We start from the raw sequence: 15,247 nt of genomic DNA on the forward strand, positions 1-15,247 counted from the left end.
GATGGATCCCAAAAGGCAAAGCAAGTACATCGCAGAGCCCTGCCTTTCAAAATAAACTGTACCGTGCACAGGAGTTATTAACCTCCTGAGCGTTACACTGAGGTCTAGATTTCTGTACCAAAAGTGATCCACTGTTTTTCATGAAATTTTTTTTTAAATTGTAGACCTGTAACTTACAGAAATATGTCCGAACAAGGGTTCTAGTAGATAATATGAATATAAAAAATGTTTGAAACACACAATCATGTAAAAAAAAAAAAATTACTTTTAATAAAATTAAAGGAAAAACACAAAAATCAGCAATGTAAACAAATCATAAATACTGAAAAAGCAGTAACTCTGTATATTGTAAAGTACTATATTATTCTAAAACACCTCCCTAGTGTGGCAATTTTTAAAACTTTGATTCTGTATTTATTGGAGTTTGTTTTGAATTATTTTGTATTTGATTGGATACGGGAGTTTGTATCCAATCCAATACAAAATAAGAATTTGAATTTCCAAGTTATTTACTTTTATTTTATTTTTTTTTATTTTCTTGTATTGGATGCTGGAGTTTGTATCCAATCCAATACAAAATGACAGTTTGAATTTACCAGGTATATACTTTGTAATTATTTGAATTATTTTGTATTGGATTGGATACGCAAGTTTGTATCCAATCCAATACAAAATGACAGTTTGAATTTACCAGGTATATACTTTGTAATTATTTGAATCATTTTGTATTGGATTCAATACAGGAGTTTGTATTGAATCCAATACAAAATGAATGAATGAGTTTCAGTTTGAATTTCCCGCACACGCGCCGACGTCATCACGCACGCAGGGAGGAGCCGTCCGGTTTTTTTTTTCTCCGCCGGACGGCTTCTCCCTGCAGAGATCATCCGGCGCTGGAGCGAGGACGACGTGGGACGATGAGCGGGTCCAGGTAAGATGCCGGCCGGCATCTTGTGTTCCACCAGCCGGCATCTTGTGATCCGCTGGCCCGGCGGATCACAGGATGCCGGCGGGCGGAACACAAGATGCCGGCCGGCAGAACACAAGATGCCGGCCGGCTTCTTACCGGTCCCGCTGTCACCCGACGAAGGCACCCGACGCTGGAGAGATCGGCGGACGATGATCGACGGAGGACGACGCTGGATGAGCACAGGGGGACCAGGTAAGTATGGATGTACAAAATCTCGGGCTTAACCATCCTTGCAGTTTTTTTTTGCCCGAGCGAAGGTCGGGCTTAACTGCAAGGTGGTTAAGTCCAAGTTTTTATTGTTGGTAGGTCATTTTAAAAGTAGCTTGCAAGCCAAAAAGTGTGGGCACCCCTGCATTATACAGTGTTGGGTAAACTACTGATTTGACACAAGCAGGAAACATAATTAATGTGCACATCATCATTTAATTTTTTCTTTTGTTTTGCTTTTTTTCAGTATTTTTTTTTACAATTTCATTACATATGTTATTATATGTATAATTTATGTAGTTTTGGAGTTTTAATGACACAAGCAACATGCTATGTAATATGAACACAGATATGCTAACCATGTGAACTTTTTTATTTTTATATATATGTAACCTACCTATAAAGTATATAAAACCTACTTGCATGCTCTACAGAGAGCAGACATTTTTTACATCCAATTTTAGCTGTCCATATTCAACCATTCTCTTGGGTAGGGCAACCAGACATAAAATACTGTAGCCCTTAGAAATGTTAGATTTTTGAAACATTTTTACAATTTTAATTTTACATTTTAAAAAACTCTACTGGGTCTAATGACAGGTTCACATTAAAGCGGACCTAAACTAAAATTTTTACCTTACATAAACGGGTAGACAACCTTTTTATGCAAGGTAAAAAACAACCTTCTTTTTGGGGGGAGGGGCTTCTGGCTGCTAGGAAAATAAGGCATCTGCAGAAGGATCTTTTTCTTCAATGGAGAAAAAAAAGTTGATCTCACGCAAGCGCATGTCACCCAATTTTACACCTCCGCTTTGTGAGATCAGGTGACATAGGCAGAAAGTGAAAGAAGGGGAAAGGAGATGGCAGCACCTCGCGCTTCCTAAATCCTGCAGCTAAGGGGAATTCCAGACAATGCAGAACCCAATCCAGGGAATCTCCAGAGGGAATAATGGATCTGCGAACGTAAATGTGAGTGAGTTTTTATCTTTAGTTTACTTCCGCTTTAATACAACCTCTTTAAACTCAGCTTAGATTGTTATTTTTGGTTTGGAGTAGAACAAGTAAATGATGCATTGAAAATAACAGTAATGACAAGACACAAGAGACTGCCTTAGTTTACTCAATTATTAACAATTCATTTCAGAATCAGAGTTACTTATCTTAAGGTAAAAAAAGAGTTTCAGGAAATGAAAAATTCCTTATTATGAGAACTTCATGAATGATTTGCCCTGAGAGGTATTTTCTCTGTTGTCATTTACTATAAAACTCTCAGAACACTTACACAGAACATTGACAATCCCCTCCAATAAAATAATTTCATGGTGATTGATTTCTGTTTGTAAGATAAATACATAATTTCCCTTTATTTGGTCTCTTAAGTAATTCTCATTGAGAAATAAAATTACAGCAGAATGGTAGATGGCAATCATAAGGAAATGTCAAGTACAAGGAAGGAAGTAAGAAAGAAATCTAATCTATTTTCTCAATAGAATCATTTTTATCTTGATCCTAAAATTGTCTGTGATTTTACATGGGGGATACTCAGAGCTTAACTTTAAAAACATTTTCCTTATGGATTCTTCATTTACCTTTAGTTCTACTCAATTGGTAAATTGTCTGAATTTAAAATTACAAATGATTATACAAATAACTCCTACTGTCCGGTCTCAGTAAAAATATTTAATCACCCAACAGCATATTTTGTTGATACATCAGTCCTTGGTTAAAAAAAGTCCTACAAATAATGTACCATTATTTTACTAAACATGTCAATATTTAAAGTAAAGCTTGTCCACTTCAGCAATGTTTAGTATGACAGAAAGTAAAATGATACAAGGTTGGTGATAAGTAAAATTAATTTTCTTAAAATCTTTTTTTTTTACTTTTTGGTACAGGTCCCTCCACTACCCTAACTCCTCCCCCATCTCCAACAATTTTAGTGATAATAAAAAAATGTGGGTGCTGAAAAAAAAAAAAACTGAAAAAAATCTGCAGAACAATTTAAAAATGTCTTTTTATGACCTTTTTTTTACCTTATCCCAGTAGACCCTTGGAACCCCTCATACCTTTGCTTGTTCTGTTGCTTGTTATACATATATAAAGATATATTATGTATACATGTATGTACATATAAAAATGTATATATCCATACATATACCATTGACTCATCAGGCTACCCCACTTGCAGTAAGAAATTGTTGGAGCCACAATATGGAACCATGATGTTCCACATAAGATTTGCATGATAACCAGCTATTCATTAGGTGAGGGGCTAGAGCAGTGTTTGTCAACCTTTATTACAAGGGGAACCCCTTTCAGGTCTTCAGGAAATGGGAAGAATGTCTCCCTTACGTATAGCCAAAGAGATGATTGGCTTCAATAGTACATGACCTAAAAGGCCCAAACTACTCATTGCTCAAGGAACCCCTGGCAACACTGGAGGAACCCTGGTTGAGAAACATTGGATTGGAGAAAATTTCCATATGTGCAGGCATGACTATGTGCCTACTAATATGAGTTGCATCAAAAAAGCTATGTTAGTGTAGCCTAAACTTAAAAAATAAAGTTTTCCTAAATACAATTCTTTTTGCTGCTCTTATAATTCTAACTACTTCGCCACTGAAGCATTGTAGAATCAGTGTTGAAATTCCACCAGTATTCCAAATAGAATAAACGTTTACAATATCATGATGTATTTAAATAAAATATATATTTTATGATCTATTTTCATCTTTAAGGTTTTGGTTTCATAGTTAATCCAAAAACTGGTGTTAGGTCCACAGTGTGTCCATGCTCCTTCACTAGGTGGAGTTGTTGCAGTACAGATGTGAGAATAATGAACATTTCATTCCGATCCACCCATTCGAGCATTTTCTGACACCCATACCAAAAATTAACTCTTTGTCTGTTAGGCTTTTCTCAATATGTCCAGCCTCATTAGGGAACCTTTCTGGGATGAATAGGTCAGCATCTTTCCATATAGTCCTGCAAAATCAGACAAATTCATTTGCTGAAAAAAAAATACAATGATATACACTGGCAACATTCAGTCAGTGGAAGTAAAAATTGCCTCCATGTCAGTGGGGGTAAAAATTACCCTGAATCAGTGTCCAGTGGGAAGAGGAAATGCATTATTGAAACAGAATAATGCTCCATTGTTGGTAAAAAAGTACCCTATCATTTGTGTATTTCGAAAGAAACGTGATCCATTGTTGGTCTCATTGGAAGTAATGGTGCCCCACCGTTGGTGTAATTAATGTAGGGAACTTTTCTTTGTATATGCACAGTGTCCTGAGCTGTTTGTCTACAAGCTAAATTATTACATGGCTGGAACTATACAGGCATTATTAGGCAGGAGATAACAATGCTGTCTAACCTTGTTGGATGTTGGAACATTATGTGTTCCAGTGACCAGCATCATCTTTTAGGTTCTTTCTCCACATCTGAAAAAAGTTTTGTTTTCAGGGACTTTTGAGGTAGCACCATGCATTAAAAATACTATTAATCCTATTATAAAACATAATTGCATAATTATAGTACGGGATAAATAAGTGACTTGTTAGCAGTTATCCTTTTTTTTGTATAATAATGAAAAAAAACTTTACTTACGGATCATGGTTTACTTGGTACATATTCACAAATACTGAAGTATTTTTCAGAAGAAAGTAACCATTCATTGTTGTATCCACAGTAGTACTAAAAAGGTTAAAACATGAATTATTGTACTTTTCATAAACTGCAGGCACAGGTGTCTCCTAAAATTGCATATGCTCCTACATGACATCCAGACATGGAAAAGCACTCCTTGATTCAGTAATGCACTCATGAAATTCAGCTACAGCTAGTAGAGATGCCTAAATGTGTTTTTCTTTAGTTAGGATTAATTAATTAGGATTCTGTTGCTTCACTCAATGCTGTAAGTCAATTACTGTGGATTTACATAAAGGAGGAGGAAGCAAAGCAACAACTTCTTTATTCTACCTAATTGTCCAATGGCTAGCATGGGAGATCTTCACCTATATGTGTTTCATCACCATTATTTCAGGGGGTTAAAAGAAGCCAGTGCTACTGAGATCCTAAACTACAAGGGTTGATTTATAGATAAGGATAGAGAAGATTCACCTAGTTTAGTGAATAAAATTTGGGATACCTAAGTATGTGCAAGGTAACTAAAAACACGGATTTTTGCCTTGCACATGGTTGGCTAATTGAAGTAAATATTTTAATCTGTGCCTGTCGATAGGGTGAATATAGTTAATTTTTCATTAAACTCATTTCCCATTTAAAAAGAACACTCCAGCAAAAATATAAATATTATAATATATATAATGATTAAAAATTCCAAAACAGATTTTCTTTGCATTAGTACATAAGAGGGGGGACCCAAACGATACAGGACTATCCTCTGTGTGGCTGGACCGCGAGTGGAGGGGGTTTGATTAAGGTCAGTGCTTGCTCCCTCATCCCTCACCAGACAGTAGCCAGACGGGCTCCTCTGTGAAACGATCTCACTCCTCAGGCAGGATGCTTTTCTTGTTACCCTGTCCAAATTGTGATGTAAAATTTTAGGGAGCAAAGAACTTGTTTGAAATTTTGTTTTCTCCCTGGCAAAACACAAATGGAATCACTACAAATGATTCACATGGCTTTCAAAATAAAAGCGTTGAGTTAGACGTGAGTCTAAAAAAAAGAAATTTAAGCATCGAGGATCAACCCCATTCTGGACGCCCTTCAAGCAGCCGCAACAACGAGAACAGGTCTTGTGTCAAAATGTGCTATACTGAGCTCCATGTCACTCCTTTAGCTTCTGATAACTTTTCAATTGTGTAACAGTGGTCTTCAATGATTTTTGAACATTTTGATGTTCTCGTCGTTCCGGCTGCTTGAAGAGTGTCCAGAACATGGTTGATCCTCCATGCTTCAATTTCCTATTTTGAAGCGCAAATACCATTCGAAAACTCTCGTGCAACTCAGAGCTTTTTCTTTGACATCACAATTTGGACAGGGTAACAAGAAAAGCGATTAAAAACAATTACTGCTTAAGTAGTGAGATCGTTTGACAGAGGTGTCTGCCTGGCTACTGACTGGCGAGGGATGAGGGAAAAAGCACTGACCTTAATCAAACCCCCTCCACTCGCGGTCCAGCCACATGGAGAACAGTCCTGTTTCTTTTGGGTTCTGTAGGGAACTTACCCTGCCCTGATCGCAGCGTGTCTCTCCCTGCAGGCAGAGGTATCCGTTCTGGCCGAAATACTGTTCGGCCAGGCGGCATCCCCAGCATCCCTATAGACGTGAACAGAGAAAGTCTTGTTCTTAGCACTCCTGCGGATGTGCAAAGTAGGGCACATCCCAGGGGTGCTGTGGGAAGAGGTGCGCACGCCTCTTGTAACCCCCATGGTGAGGCACTCGGCTGCCTCGCCATGGGGCGGGACATAGTTTAAATTTGATTCAGTTATCCTCCAATTAAATGAAGCCAGGTGGTGCAAGGTCATTGGGCACTCTGGCCATTTAAGGAGAACCTGTCCTGAACACCATTGCTCATTGTAAGCCTCTGTGCGTACAGTGTGCTTGGGTGCATTCTATGTGTTGGTTCATATTAACCTGTTGTGTCATTATCAATAGCAACCCGGTCTGATATCTGATTCTGCCTGAACTCCGCCTGCCCTGACCTTGAATTGTTTGTGACTACTCTTGCCTGCTGCCTGCCCTGACCTTGGATTGTCCCTGACCTGCCTTTGCCTTATCCTTCTTTACCACGCTGATCATATGTGAATAACCCTTGCCTTGTTTTATGATGACAATAAAGCTTGATAAAAGGATTCTTGGAGTTGGCTGTGGTTTGTGTGCCCAGGTACATTACAGTATAGCAGGACCACTCACATACCACCCAGCCCTAATGGAGGAAATAATGAGGGGCCTCCAGGAGCTTTCATTAGGGGGTCCCACCAATCACCCCACGAAGGTTCGTGAGCGCCTCCTGCAAATGGTAGGTGAATTACAGTCGCTCCCAGGGCAAGACCCAGGGCCAAATGTATCCAGCCCAGCAGTGCCAGTGGAACCTCTGATTCTGTTACCGGATAAATTTTCAGGGAACAGACAGGACTTCCCCAACTTCCAGGACTCCTGTCTTCTGTACTTCCAACTTCGCCCTATTGCCTCTGGGACAAAACGCCAACATATTGGAGTGGTCATCTCTCTTCTAAAAGGTGAGCCCCAGAGTTGGGCATTCAACTTACCTCCAGATGATCGTGCATACAGTTCTGTCACTGACTTCTTTGCTGTTATGGGGGTGATTTACGATGACCCGGACCTGAGCCGAACAGTGGAGATAAACCTGGAATAGCTAGCTCAGGGGAGACGTCCCGTGGAAGAATATGCAGAGTTTCGGCGCTGGGCCACCAGTACCCGTTGGGGAGACGCAGCTCTTCTCCATCGCTTCCATCCAGGCCTCAGCGATCAAGTCAAAGACCTGCTTTTGGGTCTCCCTTCTCTGTCCACACTGGATCTTGCGATACTGCAGTCCATCTGTGTAGACCAAGGGATCCTGGAACACATCTAGAAAAAGTCATCCATATGAACCAGGAGTCTTTCACCTACTCAGTTGGAACCCTTTCTCTCTATCTTCTATGCCTGACCTGGGGGAGCCTCTCAGACGCATTGGCCTGGTCTCCACAACGTATCCTGGTTTCGGCTACCATATCCTGAGACGGGAAGTCCTGCCAAGTCATGGCCTTTCTTGACTCCGGGGCAGACGGTAACCTACTGGACCAAGATGTTGTCTCTGAACTGGGAAAACCTGTTGTCCCTCTTGAGCCTGAATTGTCCTTAGCCACTATCGATGGCACCCCCCTTCAACGGGGCTATAACCCCAGAAGTGCACCTAACTGTGGGGGCCTCCCATAAGGAAGGGATCTGCCTGATTGTATTTAAGATGGTAAACCCCCCCCCCGATTTTAGGCCTCCCTTGGTTGAAATCCCATAACTCTATCATTAATTGGGAGTTGGGTCAGATCATTCAGTGAAGGACCAAATGTCAGGCTAGATGCCTTACTCAAGTAATGCCAGTACGGGCCCTTAAGGTGTTACAAAAATCTGCCAAGCCTTACCAGAAGTTTGCTGATGTCTTCTGCCCCCAGTCAGCTGACAAACTCCCACCTCATCGTTCCTATGATTGCCCTATTGAGTTACTCCTGGGTACCATGCCCCCTAGGGGTCATTTGTTCAATCTCACCGGGCCAGAGATAAAGGCCCAGAAGGAATACATCCAAGAAAACTTAGATAAGCAGGGGCCTAAACAAGATTACTGTGAAGAATCGGTACCCCCTGCCTCTTATGGATGACCCTTTCTCTGGGGGCCTACAACCTTATCTGCATTAGGAAGGGTGATGAATGGAAGACTGCCTTTAACACCAGGGATGGGCATTTCCAATACCTAGTAATGCTTTTTGGTCTGTGTAATGCCCCGACAGTCTTCCAGGAATTTGTAAATGATGTGTTCAGAGAATTTCTGGGAAAATTTGTGATTGTGTATCTTGATGATATTTTGGTTTATTCATCCGATCTTCTTCTCCACAGAGCACAAGTTTGCCAGGTCCTCCAGGAAGGTCCGAGGAAACTGCCTCTATGCAAAACTGAAGAAGTTCAACTTCCAAAAAACTTACAAGCCAGGTTCAAAAAACGTGAAGCCTAATGCCTTGTCCCGTTGTTTCCCAGAGGCAGCCCCTCTTCTGGATCCGAGCCCTAGGCCCATTTTTCCCCCTAATGTGTGGTGTAAGCCATGCAGACTCCACTGTTATTTTAGAATCTGACAAACCTCTTAGCCCCCCCACCAGACCGACTATCCCCTTGCAAAACCTGAAGGGCGGCTGTATGTTCCCCTTCATCTTCGCCTGAAGGTTATCCAACAGCTACATGATTCTAAGACTGCTGGCCCCCCAGGAATTATGAAATCCCTAGAATTAGTTAAAAGACACGTTTGGTGGCCTCACATGTCAGTGGATGTTGAATCCTATGTTTTTGCACGCCCAGTTTGTGCTTGGAGTAGGCCCTCCTGTTTGGAACAAGGTCCAAAGTAATCTTAGAGAGGCAGTAGCCCAGCAGAAGAGGTGTGAAGATCGCCATAGATCCCCTGAGCCCCAGTTCCAACCCGGTGATCTGGTTCAGGTGTCTACCCGCAATATTCCCCCTCCGCCAACCCTCAGCCAAGTTAGGACCCAAGTTTATCGGTCCGTTCCCAATATCAGAAAAGGTTAATGGAGTGACTTATAGAGTCAAGCTTCCCAGTTCCTTGAGGGAGATAGGCACCGTCCATGTCACTTTATTAAAATCTGTTGCCGACTCTGCTCCCTTTTCAGATCCCCCTCCTCCAGATGAGGTGCAGGGAGCACCCGAATATGAAGTTGAGAGGATCCTGGACTCTGCTAAGGTGCAATAACTCTCTGCAATATCTCATTGATTGGAAGGGTTCTGGACCAGAGGAGAGATGCTGGGTGCTGGCCTACAACATACATGCAAAGGAATTTGTGTTGGAGTTTCTCTGGGATTACCCAGAGAAACCCCTACATGAGGGTCTTGAGGCCCCTCTTGAAGGGGGGTAGTGTAAGAAACTTACCTTTCCAGTGAGCCTGGGGCGTCCCTGGGGATCACAGCCGGTGAGGGAGGCACCGCTGCAGCAGGCAGAGTGGCCAAGGCTGCAGCAGGCAGCGTGGCCGAGGCTGCTGCCCTGCTCGCAGCGTGTCTCTCCCTGCAGGCAGAGGGACCGTTCTGGCCGAACTACTATTCGGCCAGGCGGCATCCCCAGCATCCCTATGGACGTAAACAGAGAAAGTCTTGTTCTCAGCACTCCTGCAGATGTGCAAAGTAGGTCACGCTCAGGGGTGCTGTGGGAAGAGGTACGCGCGGTACCTCGGCTGCCTCGCTGCAGAGTGGGACATAGATAGTTTGGCCCGACTGGCCGCAGGGGATTCAGTTATCCTCCAACCAAATGGCGCCAGGTGGCCTCACATGTCAGTGGATGTCGAATCCTATGTTTTTGCATTCCCAGTTTGTGCTTGGAGTAGGCCCTCCCATTTGGAACAAGGTCCAAAGTAATCTTAGAGAGGCAGTAGCCCATCAGAGAGGTTTTCTGATCTGGAGGTTTTATTGGAGAAGTCCTTTAGGAGCAGGCTGTATGTGTACACTGCTTCTCCAATCTCTAGCAGGGCTTTGGCATGTGTTCTGCACACATGCTTTAAAAACACTTGTAAAAAAGCATAAAAACACATATAAACACGGTAGGAGAATTTATATGTGTTTTTTTAAAACAGTACAAGTAGACCCAGCCTAAAAATCCTGAAATCTCACTACAAAGTCTCTTATTAGAGGTTCAGTATGTTCTTTTCTAGAATGTTGATTAAATTCTGACAAGGAGGGCAGTGGGAACTGAGCTGCTGAGGGAAAGTGCAAAAGCTGCTTCTCTAACATTTGAGGATACATTGGTTCACAGTCTTTGCAGATTAAGCTCATTTAGCGCTTTTTAAGTAAAACTAAATACATGAATGTCCGTGAGCTGGCTACAGATTTACTTTCAGCTCCCAAACCACTTGCCTTTACTTAGGCTAACTGCTTTAAATGTGATAACATCTGTACTTACTATAATGCTATAATAATAATTATAAGCTTTTGGTAATAGTTTTGTATCCTAAAACTGCTATATGATGTTATTAATGTTTTACCTATATCCTTGTGAATTTTGTCTTGTATCTCTGGATACTTCAATATGTACAGGTACACAATACAAATTGTTTTAGAACAATGGATCAACTTCCTATAATTGTTACAGAAATTAGCCTGTGGACCTCAGAAAAGTGTACCTGCATCACAAAACTTATAGGACTGAACCAAATTCTAACAATGGTATGTGTATTTCTGCTAGAAAATTGGATCACTGTACTTCTAATACTGCCTTTTGTGCAGTGATGGGTATTTTGACTAAATTCCAATCCACATTGGATCCAAAAAATGATAGGATTTGAAGTGAATCTGAAGCCAATTCAACAACTAACTGATCATGAGCATTTTATTTTTGGTCCTTGAATAAATATGGGGCGATGAGATGTGTTGGTTAATAATGAGTGAAAGTGCACAAGTTGAATTGTGTGTATGAATGATCGATCAAAGTTTATTGCACTTCTGATCACTTTCCAACCAAAGAAAGCAACAATAGGTACAGAATTTGCACATGTGCGTGCGTCTGTGCTGTGATTTGGGAATTTTGACTCATCGATCACTGGTCAAAAGCTTAACCAGAATACCCTTTGCTGCAAAAAAAAAGTGTCAGTAGTTTGGACCAAATGTATTTGCATATAAAGCTAATTATTGCATTAGTCAGACCTTTCCAGAGATTATAGAAGACTCTTATAAACGTTTCTTCCTTGAATTTGCTGCAGGATATCCCCCTCTAGTTATTACAAGAAGCCTATGACTATGTGGAAAGGTTTACATTTTCTTTAGTTCCCTGCTTCCCATAATTTTTACTTTGGGCCTGCAGATAATTTTTACATGTTGTTTGGGTATTCATATGAAAATCATAAACACGACTGATACTTCACAAACAAAGTAATTATTTTCCTTGTCTTCCCAAACAGGCCACATATGTCAAACAAAAACATATATGTCATGAAATAAAAATGTAATTGTGTATTTTTTAATCACTGTAAAGGTAGTATGAGATCATTTAAAACATCACCTGCACCAAATATGTCATTCATCGTGATTCCAATCTGTTTATTGGTTAATTTGTGATGTTTATCCAAAGTGTTTCTGTTATTACAGAGCTGAATAAGAGCATCTGTTATATCTCTGATATTATTCTGGAAGACAATAAGAACAATGTATCAGTTAGTACACGGTATGTATTCAGTTGTGTCATGGCCCTAATCCCACAGTGATTTAGGAAGATAAGGTTAACATTTTGAAGTATATGCAAAAACCTATCACTTATATAAGTTTTATATTTAAAAACTCAAGTTTTATCTGCTAATATTTTCCTTTTCTGGTTCCTCCTAAATAAAACCTTTTTGTTTTAATTACATATTTGATTTTAGTTCCAGTGGTGTTATTATGAAATGAAAGTAGTCAATGTATTTGTTGCCTTGACTCATTGCACTCTGCACTAGTTATCAAACTTGGGACACTTTTTTGACTCATGTGTCTGGGTAGTAAAGAATGGACATTTGCAAATTGTTTTTGATAAGATTTTAAAAAGTGTCCTTGACAGAGTTGGAATAATGAAGTTTTGAAGTATACGTAAGCACTATACATATTCTCTGCATTGTTTATTGTGAACTTCTGGTGAGCACCCTGAAAACTACCAACTGATATCACCAACCAATAAAAAAGTACATTTAAATAAGGGGGTATATCAGAATGTCCTGGGTTTTAGGATGCTCAGTGAATGCCACTGGAGGTCAAGAGGTAATGTGCATGTACATGATACCTGTCCATTTTGTTGGTATCAGTTTACAATGTTTGAATGAGCTCACAGCGTTCCTTAACTTTGTATCTAAAGCTGCTTGAGTCTTCTCTGTATTCGGTGATCCCTTCTTCTGGAAGCTTAAGATTGTTTCATAGATACCAGTACCAGTAGTTTATGGTTCATTTCCAAATATTTAAATTGTAAGATATAAGTATCATAACCAGTGATGTGTCACTAAATTCTTTAAAGGAATATTATTTAGGATGAATAGCAGAATAAAAATATAATTTCTGCTGTAACTCATAATTATATTTTCTTTTTATACCATTTTTAGGAGCAGAGTAATAATAATAAAATTCACACCAACCTTCTTATCCTCAGATCCCTCAAACCTTCCGAAGATGTCTTTGATTGGATCCCGCGATGTTCAGCTATCTGTCTTCATCCTGGCGCAGTGATAGAGATGGAGGATGGTGCGATAGTCGGATGCCGCCATTTTAAGCCTTCTGGTTGTGTCACCTTATCTCGCACTGCACAGGCGTGAGATTGGGCGATGTAGCCTGCTGTAAAGGGGGGGAAAGTGCAGATCTCATTTTTTTCCATCAGTGTAATAAAATGTCTCTATGACGCATGCCTGAGGAACAGCCAGAAGCCTTCTGACATGCTAGGATACCTAGGAGGTTCTGCTCTATCATTCTGTCTTAATCTCCGCAGCGCAGGGGAGGGGCTTCATCCTTTTCTTTAAAAAAAAAATAACATTTTACTTTACATAAAAAGGTTGTCCAAAATTTAAATTTTTGGTTAGGTCCACTTTAACAGGTTTATGGACTCTTTATTTATGGACTCTTCCTTCTTTCGCTGACATTTGTGTCATAGTGTTAACAAGTTCTGATGCTTCAGCAGAAACGTATTCTTCCAGACGACAACAGCAGTTTGATGAACTGGCTGCTTTTTATGAAAAAGACTTTAAAGCATTTATCATTATCTTCTTATGTACTTTCCATGCTTCTCCATACTTTTCTGAAAAAATCATACTTTGTCCATTGGCCAAAAGAGAAAAAGAATAGAATTTTGGTCTGTTTGCAAATTGTTCTCCTTCCTTACCACTAACCTTTCTCACTGTGTCAGATCCACTTACAACAACTATGGGCATCATGCCCAGTTTGATGAGGAACACATCTCCATATTTTTCCCTCATCTCAGTAAGAGAAATATGAGCTTGATCTCCAAACTGAAAGAAGTTCCCTATAAAGGGTAGTGACTATGGGCCTGGCAAGGCAAGTCTTCTTCTTTTGCATGATCTCCATACAAGCAAAACAGTTGTAATAGTAATTAAAGCCACAGTAACTTCAATTGGAAAATGGTCTCAAGTAGATTCTTCAAAGCTGCAAAAAAAAAAAAAAATCTTTGAATATTTTTTATACAGTTTTTATGGCTAAAGATTATCCAGCCTTATTACCACAAGGCCTGTTTCACATGCAGTTAAGGGCAGTTGACACCCAATTAGCAACATCTGCCAATAAGTGCTACCACAAAAAAGAAGGGCATTCAGATCCCTGGATCCTGATTACCTACTGTATAGCTGCTTGTAACATCTGGCAGATGGCTTCTATTACATGTGGTTGCAAACTGACAACCAATTCACAGTACCGGCATCCATGTCAAGTAAGGCTTAGTTAGCATATACTCTAATCCTTGAAACACTCCATGACCACAGTAACAACAGCCTAATAAAACCTGAGCTTTACCACCTAAGTTTTCTTTCTTCTTACTTTATTGTAGTCACATGATAAAAAATATTTAAATAGATATCTAAATAATCTAAAGAGGTACATTTCTCTCTTTTTTTGTGGCTTCTCTTGAGGATAACGAGTAAATGCACCCAGTAAGTTTTTCTACATTGTTACTGTCACTTACCAATAGAGTCATACTACAGTTGCAAGAACAAAAGACAACTATAATGCGTTACAAATCGTAAAGCATATAGAATTATATCCTATAAGAAAATGCCTTACTCATTTACAAAAGAGTTTGTCTTTTTCAGTATTTTGACTAAGTACCACATACTTTTCTCTCCTACTAGTCTAAAGTGTATTTTTTATTTTTTCTACCATACTTTGGGGGGGTTGGTGCTCCTTTACTTTCCTATATATATTTTAAATTGTTTTGTGCTGTCAATTTTAAAATTAGTCACTGCCATGTATCTTAATAAACCCTCAACTTTTTTATCTGGAATACTCATCTTAGATCCATTGACACCAGCCTGGTTCACTGTGCATTACTATGTTAATTGGCTCTGCATTGCATCAACATTTATAACAAACATGTCACTGTGTCTTTTACATTTGTAGGCATAACTCAATGTGGATGTTTTTAAGGAATATGATTTATTTATTTTTGAATCTTTTAATAGTAGCTTTTCCTGAGGCTGGTCATTTTGCGAGCAGCTTTCCCTAGGGCATTTGGTCACATCAAAAAAATAAAAAAAATAAATAAAAAAGATTTGTAATGTGAGACTTTTCTATGCCATGTAATGTAATTGAATGTCTGTACAAATTCTGCACCCAGTATGTGTTACTTACTGCAAGGCTTTGACTGACATTTGTGTTTTATTT

General features: G+C 39.8%; 1 protein-coding gene across 1 annotated transcript; it reads right to left on the reverse strand.

The window, feature by feature from the left end:
- Positions 1–75: 75 nt before the first annotated feature.
- LOC140325406 (cytochrome P450 1A1-like) lies at positions 76–14,292 on the reverse strand. Its single transcript, XM_072403231.1, is given in 4 exon segments — positions 76–4,162; positions 4,787–4,873; positions 13,000–13,979; positions 14,283–14,292. Coding segments are annotated over 2 exon segments (525 nt in total). The 3' UTR covers positions 76–4,162; positions 4,787–4,873; positions 13,000–13,464.
- Positions 14,293–15,247: the final 955 nt, after the last annotated feature.

The sequence above is a fragment of the Pyxicephalus adspersus genome, chromosome 3 (genome assembly GCF_032062135.1).
Source record: "Pyxicephalus adspersus chromosome 3, UCB_Pads_2.0, whole genome shotgun sequence".
In the NCBI taxonomy this organism is placed as follows: domain Eukaryota; kingdom Metazoa; phylum Chordata; class Amphibia; order Anura; family Pyxicephalidae; genus Pyxicephalus; species Pyxicephalus adspersus.